At 48.4% G+C, this 17953-nt stretch overlaps 2 protein-coding genes across 3 annotated transcripts; one reads left to right on the forward strand and one right to left on the reverse strand.

The window, feature by feature from the left end:
• Positions 1–194: 194 nt before the first annotated feature.
• Positions 195–3298, reverse strand: LOC138212880 (uncharacterized). Its single transcript, XM_069173544.1, has 2 exons — positions 2451–3298; positions 195–2125 (listed from the first exon to the last, which is right to left on the reverse strand). The coding sequence occupies exons 1-2, from the start codon at positions 2934–2936 to the stop codon at positions 2108–2110; spliced, it is 504 nt and encodes a 167-aa protein (XP_069029645.1). The 5' UTR covers positions 2937–3298; the 3' UTR covers positions 195–2107.
• slc44a1b (solute carrier family 44 member 1b) lies at positions 504–17794 on the forward strand. 2 transcript variants are annotated; one of them, XM_069173521.1, is made up of 16 exons: positions 504–618; positions 4097–4186; positions 5632–5774; positions 6835–6971; positions 10466–10559; positions 10641–10810; positions 10881–10970; positions 11043–11200; positions 11268–11454; positions 11625–11793; positions 11884–12040; positions 12259–12342; positions 12440–12577; positions 12654–12890; positions 12995–13093; positions 14888–17794. In XM_069173521.1, the coding sequence occupies exons 1-16, from the start codon at positions 562–564 to the stop codon at positions 14909–14911; spliced, it is 2034 nt and encodes a 677-aa protein (XP_069029622.1). In that variant the 5' UTR covers positions 504–561; the 3' UTR covers positions 14912–17794. The 2 variants fall into 2 exon arrangements, with proteins under 2 accessions (XP_069029622.1, XP_069029632.1); XM_069173531.1 differs by lacking the exon at positions 504–618 and adding an exon at positions 3616–3705.
• The last annotated feature ends 159 nt before the right edge of the window (positions 17795–17953 follow it).

Below are 17953 nucleotides of genomic sequence, written 5' to 3' on the forward strand. Positions count from 1 at the left end.
GTACTAACCTGTCACAGTACCAACTTGTCAGCACTAACCTGTCAGAGTACTAACCTGTAAGAGTATTAATCTTTCAGAGTACCAACCTGTCACATGGGGGCAGTAGTTCACATCCAGCCAGTGTTTTACAGACAGAAACTCTTCTTCTGAAGGAAAGTTGAAACATTCAGATTTAAAGCTCCAGAGTTCTTTAATAAAAACACAACAAACATTTACTGAATTTATGATGTCACAAATCTGTTTCTGATCAGTCGTCAATAATTCTGAGATTAATGATCAGCTCATTTCACCTGAAACAGTCTGCAGACATCCTCACAGCAGGGGGCGCTGCAGCTCAGACAGACACACACACACACACACACACACACACACACACACACACACACACACACACACACACACACACACACACACACAGTGTTCAGCCTGGTACTACAGTAAACAATGAGACAAAAGCTCTCTGTCCTCTGCTGCCTGATTAGACCCACATCACTGTCCTCAGTCTGACAGAACCAGCACTACTGCTGGACCTCCAGGACTCTGCTGGACCCCCCCGGGAACATGGACTCTAAGCGTCTGTGTTCAGGCTCTCAACAGCAAGCCCTGCTCAGGATAAAGGTAAAACACCAGCTGACTTATTTCTGCTTTTATTTCTTATTTCCGCCTCCGGCTCCGCCCCCCATACCTAGCTGAGAGCACAACCAGTGTGTGCAGAAAAAGTCTGATCAATAAGTTCAGTGTTCCTGAACATAGCGCGGTGATGTACACGGAGGATCAACGACCTTCATCAGGACGTATTCAGAGTTATTAATCAGCACGTTAACGTGACCGCTGCTACGTGAACATGTGTTCACATAACAGCCATGGACATGAAACTGGAGCAGAGAAACTGGAGCAGAGAAACAGGAAGTCTTCAACACGCCTGTTCCTGAGCCCACACGCTGATTTCCACCACAGCACGGTGTGTTTTTAAAGCGTCTGTTCTGTCTCGGTGGGACGTTAATGCTCCACCAGAGACACAAGGAGTCCAACTACATCGAGAATATCAGGGCAGAAAGACCGGCTCCATGCAGCTTATTATTATCATTATTATTATCATTATAATTGTTGTTATTATGATTGTTTATTAACAGTTCACTTCTTCAGTTGGTTCTCAGCCTTCAAGAACATCCAGACTCTGAATGGAGTAAATGGACTGAGTTACTGTCCATCCCTGGGTGGTGTGTGTGTGTGTGTGTGTGTGTGTGTGTGTGTGTGTGTGTGTGTGTGTGTGTATTAGTGTGTGTTAGTGTGTGTGTTAGTGTGTGTGTGTGTGTGTATTAGTGTGTGTGTGTGTGTGTGTGTGTGTGTTTGTGTTAGTGTGTGTGTGTGTGTGTGTGTGTGTATTAGTGTGTGTGTGTGTGTATTAGTGTATGTGTGTTAGTGTGTGTGTGTTAGTGTGTTTGTGTGTGTGTTAGTGTGTGTGTGTGTGTGTGTGTGTTAGTGTGTTTGTGTGTTTGTGTGTGTGTGTTTGTGTTAGTGTGTGTGTGTATGTGTTAGTGTGTGTGTGTGTGTGTTAGTGTGTGTGTGTGTATTAGTGTGTGTGTGTGTTAGTGTGTGTGTGTGTGTGTGTGTTAGTGTGTGTGTGTGTTAGTGTGTGTGTGTGTGTGTGTGTTAGTGTGTGTGTGTGTATTAGTGTGTGTGTGTTAGTGTGTGTGTGTGTGTGTGTGTGTTAGTGTGTGTGTGTGTGTGTTTGTGTTAGTGTGTGTGTGTGTGTGTGTGTGTGTGTGTGTTAGTGTGTGTGTGTGTGTTAGTGTGTTTGTGTGTGTGTGTTAGTGTGTTTGTGTTAGTGTGTGTGTGTATGTGTTAGTGTGTGTGTGTGTGTGTGTGTGTGTGTGTGTGTGTGTGTGTGTGTGTGTGTGTGTGTGTGTGTGTGTACTGTATGTGGTGACTGGTGCAGACTGTAAACACTGAACTCTGTATTCATGTAGAAGTGAAACAAAGACGTCACTTCTTTTTCTGCAGCAGCTCAGAATGTCTTCACTATTTATTAAGGCAGCAGGTTGACAGGGATGAACCCTGGACCCGTTCTCTCCGTCCTCTCTGTCCTCTGTGTCCTCCTCTGTCCTCAGACGGTCAACAGATGCTGTGGAGGACAACATGGGACAAACACAGATAAACATGTAAATAACACAAACAAATACAGCCAATAATCAATAACAGCTGATCACAGGGAACACTCCTCCACAGGTCAGCATTTACAAAGAAAGAAGCAACAAGAAAGTAAACAAACAAATAGGAAAGCAAACAATCAATTAGACGAGAAAAATCGAAGAAAATAAGCAACAAACTGAATGACTAACTAACCAAAGTTTAGACACAATAACCAGAAACATCCAACGTGACTTGCTGATAAAAATCTAAATGAAAGATTTATTTAAACTGATGAAATCACCATAAAAATATTAAACCTGGTTGTCTGCTCCTGGTTGTCCCCTCTTCCTGGTTGTCCCCTCCTCCTGGTTGTCTGCTCCTGGTTGTCCCCTCCTCCTGGTTGTCTGCTCCTGGTTGTCCCCTCCTCCTGGTTGTCTGCTCCTGGTTGTCTCCTCCTCCTGGCTGTCTGCTCCTGGTTGTCTCCTCCTCCTCGTTGTCTGCTCCTCCTGGTTGTCTCCTCCTCCTGGTTGTCTGCTCCTCCTGGTTGTCTGCTCCTCCTGGTTGTCTGCTCCTGGTTGTCTCCTCCTCCTCCTCGGTGTCTGCTCCTCCTGGTTGTCCCCTCTTCCTGGTTGTCTGCTCCTGGTTGTCTCCTCCTCCTCGGTGTCTGCTCCTCCTGGTTGTCCCCTCCTCCTGGTTGTCTCCTCCTCCTGGTTGTCCCCTCTTCCTGGTTGTCTGCTCCTGGTTGTCTCCTCCTCCTCCTGGTTGTCCCCTCCTCCTGGTTGTCTCCTCCTCCTGGTTGCCATGACAACAGAAGATCTCTTCACAAGAGAAAGATGGACATCACTGATGGACGGAAACAGGATGATGTCACAGAGAAACTGACCTTTGACCTTTAGGATATGAAACGTGATCACTTCCTTTTTTTGTTTATGTTTGTGTGAGGTTTTGTTGTTTTGACTGTGAGGACTCTTTCAGAGTTGTTGTGTGTTTGAGTCTGAGAGGACAGCTCTGTGGTTTATGAGGACAATGTCTCCGGGTAAAGACAGCGCTGCAGTCTGCTGATGAATGTTCATCCATCTTTTCTACCTGCTGGTCAAACGGTCCGTGTGTTTTCTAGACTAAGTAGAAAGTCAGTGGGAACAGCGCCACACTGCCGTTCCCCTCCGCTCAGCGGTCAGAGCCGGTACTGCAGCCGCAGCTCCTCGGGGATGTTGTTGAGCTCCGCTTCGGCGCGGCAACTGATTGCGCGTGCGCAATGAGATGAATGGCCGCTGTACCTGACGGCCCACCAGGAAGTGTGGCGGACAAATCCTCGGCCGTTAATCCCCGTTAGGTTCGGTAACCGGAGAGGCTCAGACAGTAACATGTTCAGCGGGCCGGAGCGCGCAGTCTGACCGTCGGGACCGTCTCCGCTCCGGGCTCGGCCTCCGGCATCACGCGGGGCTGTCCGTCTCCTCTCCCCGCCTGTCGGGCTCCAGACCCCCGCTGCTGCTGAGCTGAAGCTCCGTGAAGCTCCGTGAAGCTCCGGGAACGTCCACCCTGACTGCAATGGGATGCTGCGGTAGCTCGGAGGTAAGCATGGCCTGGTCCGGTCCGGTCCGGGCCGGTACCGTCCTCCATCCTGCCGGTGTCCTTCAGCAGACCACCGGTGCGTGGATTTTTTTTTTTTTTTTGTCACCGTGAAAGAGAAACGGGTTCCGGGGAGCCGAGCGGGCCGAGCTGGGATTAGAGCCAGCAGCGCTCTTAATCCAATTAGCTCCTCCCGAGAACAGGCGGGTTACCGGGGCCTGTCAGCGGCGCCACTCCGCTCCCGGTAAACAACACCGAGCCCGGTGTGTGTGATCAGTGATGAGCCGAGCCGCGCTAACGGGCCGAGGGGAGGGGGGTGGAGGTGAGCCCGGCTCGGCCCGGTTCTGGAGGCCCGGCTGTGCTCTCACGGTGACCGTGTTTGTGTGTGTTTCAGAGGACAAAGAGAGAATGGAGACCGCTGGAGGACCGGAGCTGCACCGACCTGCCCTGGTTCCTGCTCTTCACCGTCTTCTGCGTCGGCATGGTAACTGCACAGCCCGGCACCGGCAGCCCGGCACCGGCAGCCCGGCAAACTTACTGCTGGAGGAGTACTGTAGTCCTGCTGTAGTAGAACTACTGTACTACTACAATACTACTACAGCAGTACTACAAATAGCTGGACTGCAGTATTACTACTACAGTCCACGTAGTAATACTGCAGTACTAGTAGTACTATTTAGTACTGCAGTATTACTGTACTATTACTGATGTAGTACTTGTAGAATTACTGTAGTAATAATGTAATATTACTGTAGTAATAATGTAATATTACTGCAGTAGTACTGTAGTATTACTATAATATTACTATAGTAGTACTGCAGTATCTGATGAGTGTTGAAGTGTTTGTGTATTTTTATGTATCAGAGGATCAGATAAAAGTACTTTTACTCGTTTTTATCAGTGAGTAGAAGTAAAAGTTGGACCAGACTGCAGTCAGAGGTCAGAGGTCACCCTATTCATCCATTTATTTTAGTGATCCATCAATTGATTGATTTGTCCGTATGATAACAGAAAATATTTCAAAGTTGTCGTTAGGATGTGGAACAGGTTGGTCCGACACTTTCAGACATTCTGTTGGTTCTGAAGTCCAAAAAGATTCAGGACAGAGAAAAACATCAAATCAGCTGATTGAAATCTTCAATGTGTAACAGTCCTGAACGTCATCTAAATGTCATACCCGGTTCCTCCAGGTTCCGGTTCCTCCAGTTCCCGGTTCCTCCAGGTTCCGGTTCCTCCATTTCCCGGTTCATCCAGGTTCCTTCAGGTCCCGGTTCCTTCAAGTGCCGTTTCCTCCAGGTCCCGGTTCCTTCAGGTTCCTCCAGGTCCCGGGTCCTCCAGGTCCCGGTTCCTTCAGGTCCCAGTTCCTTCAGGTGCCATTTCCTCCAGGTCCCGGTTCCTCCAGGTTCTGGTTCCTCCAGTTCCCAGTTCCTCCAGGTTCCTCCATGTCCCGGTTCCTCCATTTCCCGGTTCCTCCGGGTCCCGGTTCCTTCAGGTCCCGGTTCCTTCAGGTTCCTCCAGGTCCCGGGTCCTCCAGGTCCCGGTTCCTTCAGGTCCCTCCAGGTCCTGGGTCCTCCAGGTCCCGGGTCCTCCAGGTCGGTTCAGCTGCAGGTTACACAGAGAGATGAAACATAAATGAGTCGGACTTTGCCGTCCTGTATTACTGCAGACAGTGAACGCCGCAGCAGAGCTGGCAGCTGATTGGCTGGTGCAGCAGAGTGATCTGATTGGTCGGCAGCAGTTTTCTGTTACAACTGAAGAGGACAGAAATAGAAACATGAAAGTTTAATGTTGAGTAGAAACCAGAACAAACAGCTGATCCAGAAACACGTTGTTCTGACCTCTGACCTCATCAGGTGTTAATCAGCTGATTCAGTGATTGATGACAGTGATTGATGGCCCTCTGACAGCCGCCTCGTCTCCGTCCTGCAGGGCAGCATCTGCGGCTTCACCATCGTCACCGGCGGCGCCGCTCGCCTCGTCTTCGGGTATGACAGCTACGGAAACACCTGCGGCCGACGCAACGAGCAGATCGAAGGCGTCCGGCTGAGCGGCCTCGATCACACCGACAGGAAGTGAGTCCGTTGCTTCCTGTTTCCTGTGTTAACGTTCTGTTCAGGTTATTAAAGTTCTTATTCAGGTTATTAAAGAGTTTTTATGTTGGTTATTTTCGGAGCATTTTTAAACTCAATGACAGCTTCAGTTTTTATTGGATCAGAACCGAATCTGTCACGTTGTGTGTTTACAGCGTTAGAGGAGCTGAAGTATCGGTCAGTGTAATACTGCAGTACTTTATATTATACTCTGGTTTTATCTGGCTTTTTAATAACGTAGTATTAGTCATATTACTGTTGCATTATTGCAGTATTACTGTAGTATTACTGTCATATTACTGTTGTATTATTGTAGTATTACTGTAGTACTTCAGTATTTTCAGTGTGTTATTGAGACTCTTTCTGGCACTTGAACACATGGTGCGTTCGAAGTCCTGTGGGACAATTCAGTATTGATTGTGCTGACTGACATTGTGCGTACACACACACACACACACACACACACACACACACACATTCCTGCGGCTGTAGGAGAGCAGCCATGAGGCGTTCAGGGCCCTGCAGACCAGACTGAGGCTCTTTGTTGGGTTTGTTGTTGAGTTGAGTCACACGTTCCTCCCACATCCACATCGTCACATCGTGCTGCTTTAATCCTCCTCTGGTCCGGTTCTGATTAAACACACCTCCAGGACGGTATCAGCTCAGACAGACGCTGCATTGTGGTCCACCAGAACCAACAGGAGGTCCAGTGTTCAGGGACACGTCATGTGAACAGAAGGACCCGAGGACAATCAGTGTGAAACCTGCTGCACCACCTGACCCACTACTGCCCCTTCTGGTCACTGAAGAGAGTGATAATTATTATAAATATTATAATTATAGAATGATCTGATGGTTGTGGACCACAGACTGTTTAAAAAACTGTCCGTAGTCTTCGGCTCTGTAAGGTGCAGTACCACTGAGGACCACTAGGGACAGTCTCCAATAGACTCCCTCAAGCGTCAAGTCCTCTCCTGAAATACAAAGGCAGCTCACCTCTGTGTAAACGTTGCTGACTTCCTGTCCTCTCTGTCTCCTGCAGGTTTGTCTTCTTCCTGGATCCCTGCAACATCGACATCGTCCAGAGGAAGATCAAGTCCATGGCTCTGTGTGTGTCCCTGTGTCCCACCGAAGAGCTGAAGACGTACCAGGACCTGAAGAGGTTCGCCATGTTCAACGGTGAGGCAGCGCTATCATATGACTCCTGAACGCAGGTGAAGTGTTACAGGTGAAAGTAGGTGAAGTGTTACAGGTGAAGGCAGGTGAAGTGTTACAGGTGAAGACAGGTGAAGTGGTGGAGGGGAAAGCAGGTGAAGTGGTGGAGGGGAAAGCAGGTGAAGTGTTACCGGTGAAAGCAGGTGAAGTGTTACAGGTGAAAGGAGGTGAAGTGTTACAGGTGAAAGCAGTTGAAGTGTTACAGGTGAAGACAGGTGAAGTGGTGGAGGGGAAAGCAGGTGAAGTGGTGGAGGGGAAAGCAGTTGAAGTGTTACAGGGGAAAGCAGGTGAAGTGTTACAGGTGAAGGCAGGTGAAGTGTTACAGGTGAAGGCAGGTGAAGTGGTGGAGGTGAAAGCAGGTGAAGTGTTACAGGTGAAGGCAGGTGAAGTGGTGGAGGGGAAAGCAGGTGAAGTGTTACAGGTGAAGGCAGGTGAAGTGGTGGAGGTGAAAGCAGGTGAAGTGTTATAGGTGAAAGCAGGTGAAGTGTTACAGGTGAAGGCAGGTGAAGTGTTACAGGTGAAGACAGGTGAAGTGGTGGAGGGGAAAGCAGGTGAAGTGGTGGAGGGGAAAGCAGTTGAAGTGTTACAGGGGAAAGCAGGTGAAGTGTTACAGGTGAAGGCAGGTGAAGTGTTACAGGTGAAGGCAGGTGAAGTGGTGGAGGTGAAAGCAGGTGAAGTGTTACAGGTGAAGGCAGGTGAAGTGGTGGAGGGGAAAGCAGGTGAAGTGTTACAGGTGAAGGCAGGTGAAGTGGTGGAGGTGAAAGCAGGTGAAGTGTTATAGGTGAAAGCAGGTGAAGTGTTACAGGTGAAGGCAGGTGAAGTGTTACAGGGGAAAGGGCCTGTGAATACACTGTGTCCTCACAAAGATAGAGGAACAGACCTTTTGGTTGGTTACAGAGGACGCAGTGATGTCAGCAGTTGGCCAGACGCTTGCCGTCGTGTCGTCACGGCGATGACTGAATGTCTGCAGGCGACAGTGTGAACACACTCAGAGTAACAAAGGCAGCATTAATGTGAGCCGTGTCGTCGGTGCCACTCTACTCGGAGGTCCTCCATCATGGCCGCTCGGTGACTCACTGGTGGAAACGTGGCAGCAGGCGTTTGGTCAGGTGACCTCACAGCTCGCTGGCAGCCATGTTGTTTATGAAAGGAGCTCCTGTCACACATTCACACACAGACACGTCTGTTCTGATGGATCAATAATCAGAGTGATTGACAGATTGAAGCTCCGCCTGTGATTAAAGTTTCAGTTTGATGATGATGATGATGATGTTGGTGATGATGATGTTGGTGATGATGATGGTGATGATGATGTTGGTGATGATGTTGGTGATGATGACGATGGTGATGATGGTGATGATGATGAAGGTGATGATGTTGGTGATGATGATGGTGATGTTGGTGATGGTGATGATGATGATGAAGGTGATGATGTTGGTGATGATGATGATGTTGGTGATGATGATGGTGATGATGTTGGTGATGATGATGGTGATGATGATGAAGGTGATGATGATGTTGAAGGTGATGATGATGGTGATGATGTTGGTGATGATGATGGTGATGATGATGGTGATGATGATGAAGGTGATGATGATGGTGATGATGATGAAGGTGATGGTGATGTTGAAGGTGATGGTGATGATGATGATGATGTTGGTGATGATGTTGATGATGATGAAGGTGATGGTGATGTTGAAGGTGATGTTGGTGATGATGGTGATGGTGATGATGATGGTGATGATGTTGGTGATGATGATGTTGGTGATGATGGTGATGATGATGAAGATGGTGATGGTGATGATGATGATGGTAATGATGATGGTGCTGATGATAATGATGTTGGTGATGATGTTGAAGGTGATGATGATGATGGTGATGGTGATGTTGGTGATGGCGATGATGATGTTGGTGATGATGATGGTGATGATGGTGATGATGAAGGTGATGGTGATGTTGAAGGTGATGGTGATGATGATGGTGATGTTGGTGATGATGATGTTGGTGATGATGGTGATGATGATGAAGATGGTGATGAAGATGATGGTAATGATGATGGTGCTGATGATAATGGTGTTGGTGATGATGTTGAAGGTGATGGTGATGATGATGATGGTGATGTGATGTTGGTGATGGCGATGATGATGATGTTGGTGATGATGATGGTGATGATGGTGATGATGAAGGTGATGGTGATGTTGAAGGTGATGGTGATGATGATGGTGATGTTGGTGATGATGATGTTGATGGTGATGATGGTGATGATGATGATGATGGTGATGGTAATGTTGAAGGTGATGGTGATGATGATGGTGATGGTGATGATGATGTTGGTGATGATGATGTTGGTGATGATGGTGATGAAGGTGATGATGGTGATGATGTTGGTGATGGTGATGATGATGTTGGTAATGATGATGGTGCTGATGATAATGATGTTGGTGATGGTGATGATGATGAAGGTGATGTTGGTGATGATGATGTTGAAGGTGATGGTGATGGTGATGTTGGTGATGGCGATGATGATGAAGGTGATGTTGGTGATGATGATGATGATGTTGGTGATGATGATGGTGATGGTGATGTTGGTGATGGCGATGATGATGATGATGTTGGTGATGATGAGGGTGATGATGGTGATGATGTTGAAGGTGATGGTGATGATGATGGTGATGTTGGTGATGATGGTGATGATGATGATGTTGGTGATGATGAGGGTGATGATGGTGATGATGTTGAAGGTGATGGTGATGATGATGGTGATGTTGGTGATGATGGTGATGATGATGAAGACGGTGATGATGATGATGTTGGTGATGATGATGATGATGATGAAGATGGTGATGATGATGGTGATGATGATGAAGGTGATGATGTTGGTGATGATGGTGATGGTGGTGATGATGTTGGTGATGATGATGGTGCTGATGATGATGTTGGTGATGATGATGGTGCTGATGATGATGTTGGTGATGGTGATGTTGGTGATGATGATGATGATGTTGAAGGTGATGATGTTGGTGATGATGATGGTGATGATGATGAAGGTGATGATGGTGATGATGAAGGTGATGGTGATGTTGATGGTGATGATGATGATGATGAAGGTGATGATGTTGGTGATGATGATGGTGATGATGATGATGATGGTGATGATGATGTTGGTGATGATGGTGCTGATGATGATGTTGGTGATGATGATGATGTTGGTGATGATGATGATGATGTTGGTGATGATGATGTTGAAGGTGATGATGAAGGTGATGGTGATGATGTTGGAGATGGCGATGATGATGTTGGTGATGATGATGGTGATGATGATGTTGGTGATGAGGAAGGTGATGATGACGGTGATGATGATGATGGTGATGATGATGTTGGTGATAATGGTGATGATGATGAAAGTGATGATGGTGATGATGATGATGAAGATGACTTCCGTCTGCTTCCTGTCTCAGGTTCTGAACTATGTTCCTACGAGTTGGCGGCTCATAAATATCCGGGTCTCCCTGAACGCGTCACCAAGTGTCCCAAACTTCCTGTTCCTCCCAGGTACGTCCAGCTTCTCACCCCGACCTCCTCTGAAACCCTGTATCCAACATCTGACCTCTGACCTCTGACCTCGGTCCTCAGCAAACCGCTGCCGGTGTTTAACCGCTGCACGCCGGTGGACGTGTCATGTTACGCCCAGTTTGCGGAAGCCGTGGTGACGTTCGTGGGCGATAACAGCGTTCTTCACCGTCTAATCGCCGGCGTGGCGGCGAGTAAGGAGGTCATCATCGGTCTGTGCGTCCTCGCTCTCGGTAGGACCGCCTCCGTCTCCATGTACTCTCTGCCGGGACGCCACCTCACGTGTCCTCTGTCTCTCCTTAGTCCTCTCCATGATCCTCATGGTCATCATCCGCTACATCTCCGCTGTCCTCGTCTGGATCCTCACCGCGCTGGTCGTCCTCGGGTCCCTCGGTGAGGTCACTTCCTGTTTGTGTGTGAGTGTGTAGTTGGACTGTGTGTGATGGTTGTGTGTGTGTGTCTCAGCGGGGACCAGCGTCCTCTGGTGGCTCTACGTCGACCACCGGCTCTACGGCAACGACACCTCCGTCAAACCGGCCAAGGAGGCCAAGGAGGAAGTGGAGGTGATCCGGGACGGCGGGCAGGCGCTGCTCGTCTACGCCGTTTCTGCCACCGTCTTCACGGTACGTATGTGGACGTGATGTCATGACGCGGTGGGCGGAGCCACAGCTGAGTGTGCTTGTGTTTCAGATCATCCTGCTGCTGCTGATGCTCTTCATGAGGAAGCGAGTGGCTCTGACCATCGCGCTGTTCCACGTGGCCGGAAAAGTCTTCATCCACCTGCCGCTGCTGACGCTGCAGCCCTTCGTCACCTTCATCGCCCTGCTGCTCTTCTGGACCTACTGGGTTCTGGTTTTGCTCTTCCTCGGAACCACCGGTCAGATGCAGCTTCACACTACTGCTCTACTGGTCCACTTATTATCTGCTTCATCTGATGTTCTGGTTTCTCTTTCTGTCCCCTCTGGTCCCTGGTCCTGGTCCTGGTCCCTGGTCCCTGGTCCCGGTCCTTGGTCCTGGTCCCTGATCCTGGTCCATGTGACTTTGCAGGGAACCCGGTCCAGAACGAGGAGACGGGACTGACCGAGTTCAGACTGACGGGTCCTCTTCAGTACCTGACCTGGTACCACGCTGTGGGTCTGGTCTGGGTCAGCGAGTTCATCCTGGCCTGTCAGCAGATGACGGTGGCCGGAGCCGTGGTCACGTACTACTTCACCAGGTGAGTCCACACCTGTCTGCACCGGGCCGGGTGCGAGGCCACAGAACCTGACTGGTTTCAGCAGATCTTAACGTGGACTTTGTGTTTCAGGGACAAGAACCGCCTTCCAGTGACCCCGATCCTGTCCTCGGTTCTGAGGCTGGCCCGGTACCACCTGGGAACCGTCGCTAAAGGATCCTTCATCATCACGCTGGTGAAGATCCCCCGACTCGTCCTCATGTACGTCCACAACCAGCTCAAAGGAAAGGTAACTTTATTAATAACCTCTGATCTGTGAATGAGACGTTATTGATTATTGATCGAAGGTTCTGACATCATCACCTCAGGAGTCATGTGATGATGACATCATGTGTTTGTGTTTGTATTGCTAAAGTTATTGATGACATCATGTGTTTGTATTGATAGTTATTGATGACATCATGTGTTTGTATTGATAAAGTTATTGATGACATCATGTGTTTCCAGGAGAACGCGTGTGCTCGCTGCCTGCTGAAGACGTGTATCTGCTGTCTGTGGTGTTTGGAGAAGTGCCTCAACTATCTCAATCAGGTGACCCCCCCTCCCGCCCCACCACACATACGCTGCACTCTGATTGGTCCAGGTGTGTCCGTCACACCTGCGTCTATCTTTTTTTTTTTTTTCCCAGAATGCATATGCAGCCACGGCCATCAACAACACCAGTTTCTGCACGTCTGCCCGCGACGCCTTCGTGCTGCTGGTGGAGAATGCGCTGCGCGTCGCCACCATCAACGCCGTTGGAGACTTCGTGCTCTTCCTGGGGAAGGTGAGGCCGCCGGTCCGAGCGGGTTCTGGTTCTGGAGTCGGTTGGTGTTGGACTTGATGGTAAACTCTCCCCTCAGATCCTGATCGTGACGTCGACGGCGTTCGCCGGCGTGCTGCTGCTGAACTACCAGCAAGACTACGCCGAGTGGCTGCTGCCGCTCATCATCGTGTGTCTGTTCTCCTTCCTGGTGGCGCACTGCTTCCTGTCCGTCTTCGAGATTGTGGTGGACGTCCTCTTCCTCTGCTTCGCCATTGACACCAAGTACAACGACGGCACTCCGGGGAAGGAGTTCTTCATGGACAAAGCTCTGATGGTGAGGAACGCCGTCTGACGGTGATGACACCTTGTTGTTTGTATTTTTCTGACTTGAATTAACTTCATTGCTGTTACACCCTCTGTTTGGCCCCGCCCCTGCAGGAGTTTGTGGAGAGCAGCCGGCGGTTGGAGCGGGCGGTGGAGCGTGGGCGGAGCCGGGTGAAGGAGGCGGTGTCGGAGGGGGCAGAGATGAAGCCCATGGTGAGTGACAGCGGTGGCGGAGGGGGTGTGGCCAGGCAGAAGAGCTTTTCGGAGGAGGCGGCGGTGGGGGCGGGCCCGGATGATGAGGAGTGGGACGACCTCCAGGAGTTCCAGGTGTACTACCTGCTGGTGGGGGTGCTGGTGGACTGGATGATGACGGAGCAGAGCGGCTTTGTCCTCTGTCTCAGCGAGGACGTCGTCCTCTTCCTCTTCCTCTACCTGCCCACCTCCACCCTCTTTCTGTTTGTCAGCCTGCTGCACACGCCAAGCCCCGCCCCTTCTGCCATATCTGCTGCTAAACCAGCCGCCGTCACCGCAGAGACCTAACAGCTACATGCTACCTGATGCATGCTAACCTGACTGACCCCCGTCATCTTCATCATCCTCATCTACAACCTCTGAACTCTTCCTCCACTTCCTGTTTGTAATTTATTTATTTTTTACTTTTGTATCTTTTGTATGGAGATATTTTTGTATGTGTGTTTGTGTTCGGCCTTTGTGTGTCACCGCCGTGCTTTAAGGAGGACGAGGACTCAGCAGGTGAGACGCTGCAGCGCCGCCTGGTGGACAATCTTCAAACTACAGTTTAGTCTGTAACCTGCTCTGATCAGAGAGACAGAATATAAAGTGTTTAGATGAGTTCAGGTGAGTTCACCTGCTGAGTCCTGCGTCCTGCATGGATCCACTTCTACTAACTGGGACTGATGAGACCTGAAGTCACGTCCGAAATAAACCACACGTTCACAAGTTCAGTTTCACAGTTTCACTCTGTTTCAATCTGTTACTGTAGAACTACAAACTACAGGTAGAACTACAAACGACAGGTATAACTACAAACTACAGGTAGAACTACCAACTACAGGTGGAACTGCAAACTACAGGTAGAACTACAAACTACAGGTAGAACTACAAACTACAGGTAGAAATACAATGTACAGGTAGAACAAACTACCGGTAGAACTACAAACTACAGGTAGAACTACACACTACAGGTAGAACTACACACTACAGGTAGAACTACAAACTACAGGTGGAACGACAAATTACAGGTTGAACTACACACTACAGGTTGAACTACAAACTACAGGTAGAACGACAAACTACAGGTAGAACGACAAATTACAGGTTGAACTACACACTACAGGTTGAACTACAAACTACAGGTATAACTACAAATTACAGGTATAACTACAAGCTACAGGTAGAACTACAAGCTACAGGTAGAACTACAAACTACAGGTATAACTACACACTACAGGTTGAACTACAGGTTGAACTACAAACTACAGGTAGACCTACAAACTACAGGTAGACCTACAAACTACAGGTAGAACTACAAACTACAGGTAGAACTACACACTACAGGTTTAACTACAAACTACAGGTAGAAATACAATATACAGGTAGAACAAACTACCGGTAGAACTTCAAACTACATGTAGAACTACACACTGCAGGTAGAACTACAAACTACAGGTAGAACGACAAATTACAGGTTGAACTACACACTACAGGTAGAACTACAAACTACAGGTAGAACGACAAATTACAGGTTGAACTACACACTACAGGTAGAACTACAAACTACAGGTATAACTACACACTACAGGTAGAACTACACACCCTTTAGATCAGGTTCCTCTGTGGTACCTTCAGGGACCCGTTAGTGTTGTCAGAGGTGTAAACAGGTCTCTGAAGGATGTTCTGGTTCTGACTCACCTCATCTCCCATGATGCTCTGCTCTCAGCTGTGTGTGGTGTCGCCATGGTAACGTGTGGTCGTTTCCTGTTTCAGGCTCCGGGGACGAGTTCAGCTTGACCAAAATGAGCCGCTGGGACTTAAAGAGACATTCCAAATGTTTATTTTTACCAACGTGTAACATGTTTACTATGGTTTCACTCCAGGGAAAATATTTTAATAAGAAACTGTAAAAACGTAACAACGTAACGAAGCACTTTATATTGAAGCGCTGCAGATTTTAAACCGGCTGATGCATTTTTTCGTAGTGATGTCGTTTTTTATGAACTCACGGAACTCATCGCTCTTCGGTTCGAACACGTCCGACACCTTTTCTGTGTTCCCAACGTCCTGGAGACATTAGCACCTGTGTCATCGAGGGGGCGGGGCCTGTGGATGTCAGAGGACTGGGTCAAAGGTCAGACTGGGACTGTGCGGCGGGGCTGTCGTCATGGAAACACGTCCTAGGAACAGAACCCTGATTGGTCGCTGCGTGTCGGTGACCGCTGTGACCCGCAGGTGAAGGTCATGTGACCAGAGGAGTGACCAGAGGAGGCAGAGATGAGATGACAGAGATGACGCCGGTCACATGACTCTCACCTTCAGGTCGCTGTCGGGTTTCCTGTCAGCGGTTCAGTTTGATGACATCAGTGTCTGGTCAGCTGATCTGAGGATGATTGACAGGTAGTCTGTTTCCACAAACCATCACCGGGATCCAACTTCCTGTCCGGCGCCTCTCTGACACCTTGACATGAAGTCACAACGTTTCCATTAAACCCTGAGAAGAAGAAGGTGGTGTGGGCGGAGCTTCCTGTTGAAGCTGAGTTGGGACAGTCAGCAATAAAACAGACTGCATCATGTGACCACATCAACAACAACAAGTCTTCCTGCTTCTTCAACATGTTTAATGACATGTCGGCTCAGACAGGAAGTGAGCGACGACTCACCTGTCAGAGCTTTAATGTTTGTTACCGTACAACGAGGCAACTGATCGGTCAACTGATCGGTCAACTGATCGGTCAACCGTAGTGAGATCTGGAATCTGTTCTGGGTCAATGTGCTGAGAGAAAAGCAGTAAGTGGACCTTTGATCATCTTTGGAACCCGACGTGATGAAGTGGACGCTGAGGGAACTGTTGTCGTTGCCCAATGTGACGCGTTGCCCAACGTGATGCGTTGCCTGGTTGCAGACTACTATTAAGAATCATGTAAAGAAATACTTTAAAAGCAGTCAGATATTTTAATCCGTCTCCATGGAAACTGTCGGCCGTTTTTACATTCAGTCGGTTCAAAAAGCCACGTGACGTTTTTCTTGTTCGAACTCCGACCTGCTGACGTGTTTCTGACGATGACCGTTGTTCCGACTCCAGTTTAATTTCCTGACCGAGGTGTAACGGAGCAGCTGATTGGCTCCGAGTGTTCCCATCATGCACCTCTCGGTCTCAGCCTCTCCTCCGATCCGCTGACCGTCCGGCTGATCTGAGTGGTGTCGGCGAGGGAACGATCTCCGTGTACTTTTCTCGTGAGCAGAAACTGGGCGTCGCTCTGACATTTAGTTTTGAGATATTAAGCGCATGTACGTTAAAAATCTGCGGATGCAGGACGCGCTGCTCCGAGCACGTCGACTAATTGCACTAAAGATGGAGTTCATTAAACACGTAACGTAGCCATAGTTTTAGACGAGCGTGTTCGTAGCTCAAATATTAACACAAACATTTATCGTATTCAGACATCCCGAAAAAGAAAAAACGTAAAGAGCAATCAAAGGAAACGCGAACTCCTGTTCTCCAACACATTTATACGTTTAGTTTGAAATAACACGTTTCACCTGCTGACCAGTAACCTGCTTCGTTCATGAAACCCAGCCAATCAGCATACAGAGGAGAAGCTCCGCCCGCTGACGGCGACAGGTTTGGGACGCTCCAATCAGCCGACCTGCAGCTGACTCAACATTTCTACATCTCACCTGGTTACAGGTGTGTGCAGGGGATGACATCACAGAAGAGATCAGTCTGTCTCTTTGTGATTGGTTGTTTTTGACGGCTGGCGGGTTGGAACAGTTCATCTGTAGAGAAACGAGCCCCAAAACTCCACGTGGTCAAAATGATAATTTATTCACTTATAACGTCAGCAAACACGTCACAACTCGTGAACAGAAGTTCAGAGAATTCGGAGGTCTTGAACGCCACAAGAGGGCAACGTCGTCGTTGAACAGCTGTTCTTCGATGAGCTCATCGTTCAGAAACTGATCGACGTTTCCAGTAAATCTGGAAGCCAACGTGAGCGCGTGTTCGGAAAGTTTCAGCCTCAACAGATTTAAAGTTTAAAGAAAACTAAATTCTTAAACTTGAATTCACGTGTCAAACATTCGCTCAGACGGAGGTTCAGTCGAGATGAATCCCGTTTTGATGTTTCGTTGGTTTGTTGAGGCTTCGTGTTTGTTTCCTGCTTAAAAACCCTTCAAGTTTTAAGGAGACGACTGATGATTATTTATCTGCTTCTCAGATTTTAACGAACGTCAGTCGAATGGAGCGTCCCGACTCGATATTTCCTCGTCCCTTTTGGCCGTAGTGGTCGGTTTGAATGAGGCGTCCCAGTCGGAGCGGGCGAACAAGTTGCATGTCCATGTTTTTCAGCTCTGCATTGCAGCGCGTCCTCTTCGTACGCTGTGAATAATCTGCTGTTAGATTCACGGGACTAAACTCTCCAGTTACCTGATAGACGTCTCCGTTTCTTTCCGATGGGACTCTTACACTCGTCTTGGCGATGGACGGTTGCATAGCAACAAGAACTAGTTCCGACTTTAGGCCGACGGTCGGGTGTAACACTGGTGTTTTCTCTGCAGTAAGAAGTTGTTTGTAACATTGAAGAACTTTTTCTTTGGTTCTGGGTTCAGTTTTTTTATATTTATCATTTCTTATGTATATTTGTTTTGTAAGAAAAATAATAAAATGGAAAATTTGAATATGCTCGTTTTCTACGTTTCTCATTGCGGCGTCAACATATTTGTTTTAAAAAGGTCACATGATGACATCATATCTCAGCTAAAGACTATTTTCATTGTTTTCTAAAAATAGAAAAGAACATTTACATTTATCTAAATATCTCATTATGTCCAACCAAC

Source organism: Embiotoca jacksoni, unplaced genomic scaffold (assembly GCF_022577435.1).
Source record: "Embiotoca jacksoni isolate LCO1_2020_lvr unplaced genomic scaffold, fEmbJac1.0.p SCAF_100, whole genome shotgun sequence".
In the NCBI taxonomy this organism is placed as follows: Eukaryota; Metazoa; Chordata; class Actinopteri; family Embiotocidae; genus Embiotoca; species Embiotoca jacksoni.

Excerpts from the sequence above, each read along its gene's own strand:
- slc44a1b (XM_069173521.1), top strand. The coding sequence starts at position 562 with ATGGACTCTAAGCGTCTGTGTTCAGGCTCTCAACAGCAAGCCCTGCTC. Across the intron at positions 619-4,096 it reads AAGCCCTGCTCAGGATAAAG|AGGACAAAGAGAGAATGGAG; the intron begins GTAAAACACCAG and ends TGTGTGTTTCAG. Across the intron at positions 6,972-10,465 it reads GAGGTTCGCCATGTTCAACG|GTTCTGAACTATGTTCCTAC; the intron begins GTGAGGCAGCGC and ends TTCCTGTCTCAG.
- LOC138212880 (XM_069173544.1), bottom strand. The coding sequence starts at position 2,936 with ATGGCAACCAGGAGGAGGAGACAACCAGGAGGAGGGGACAACCAGGAG.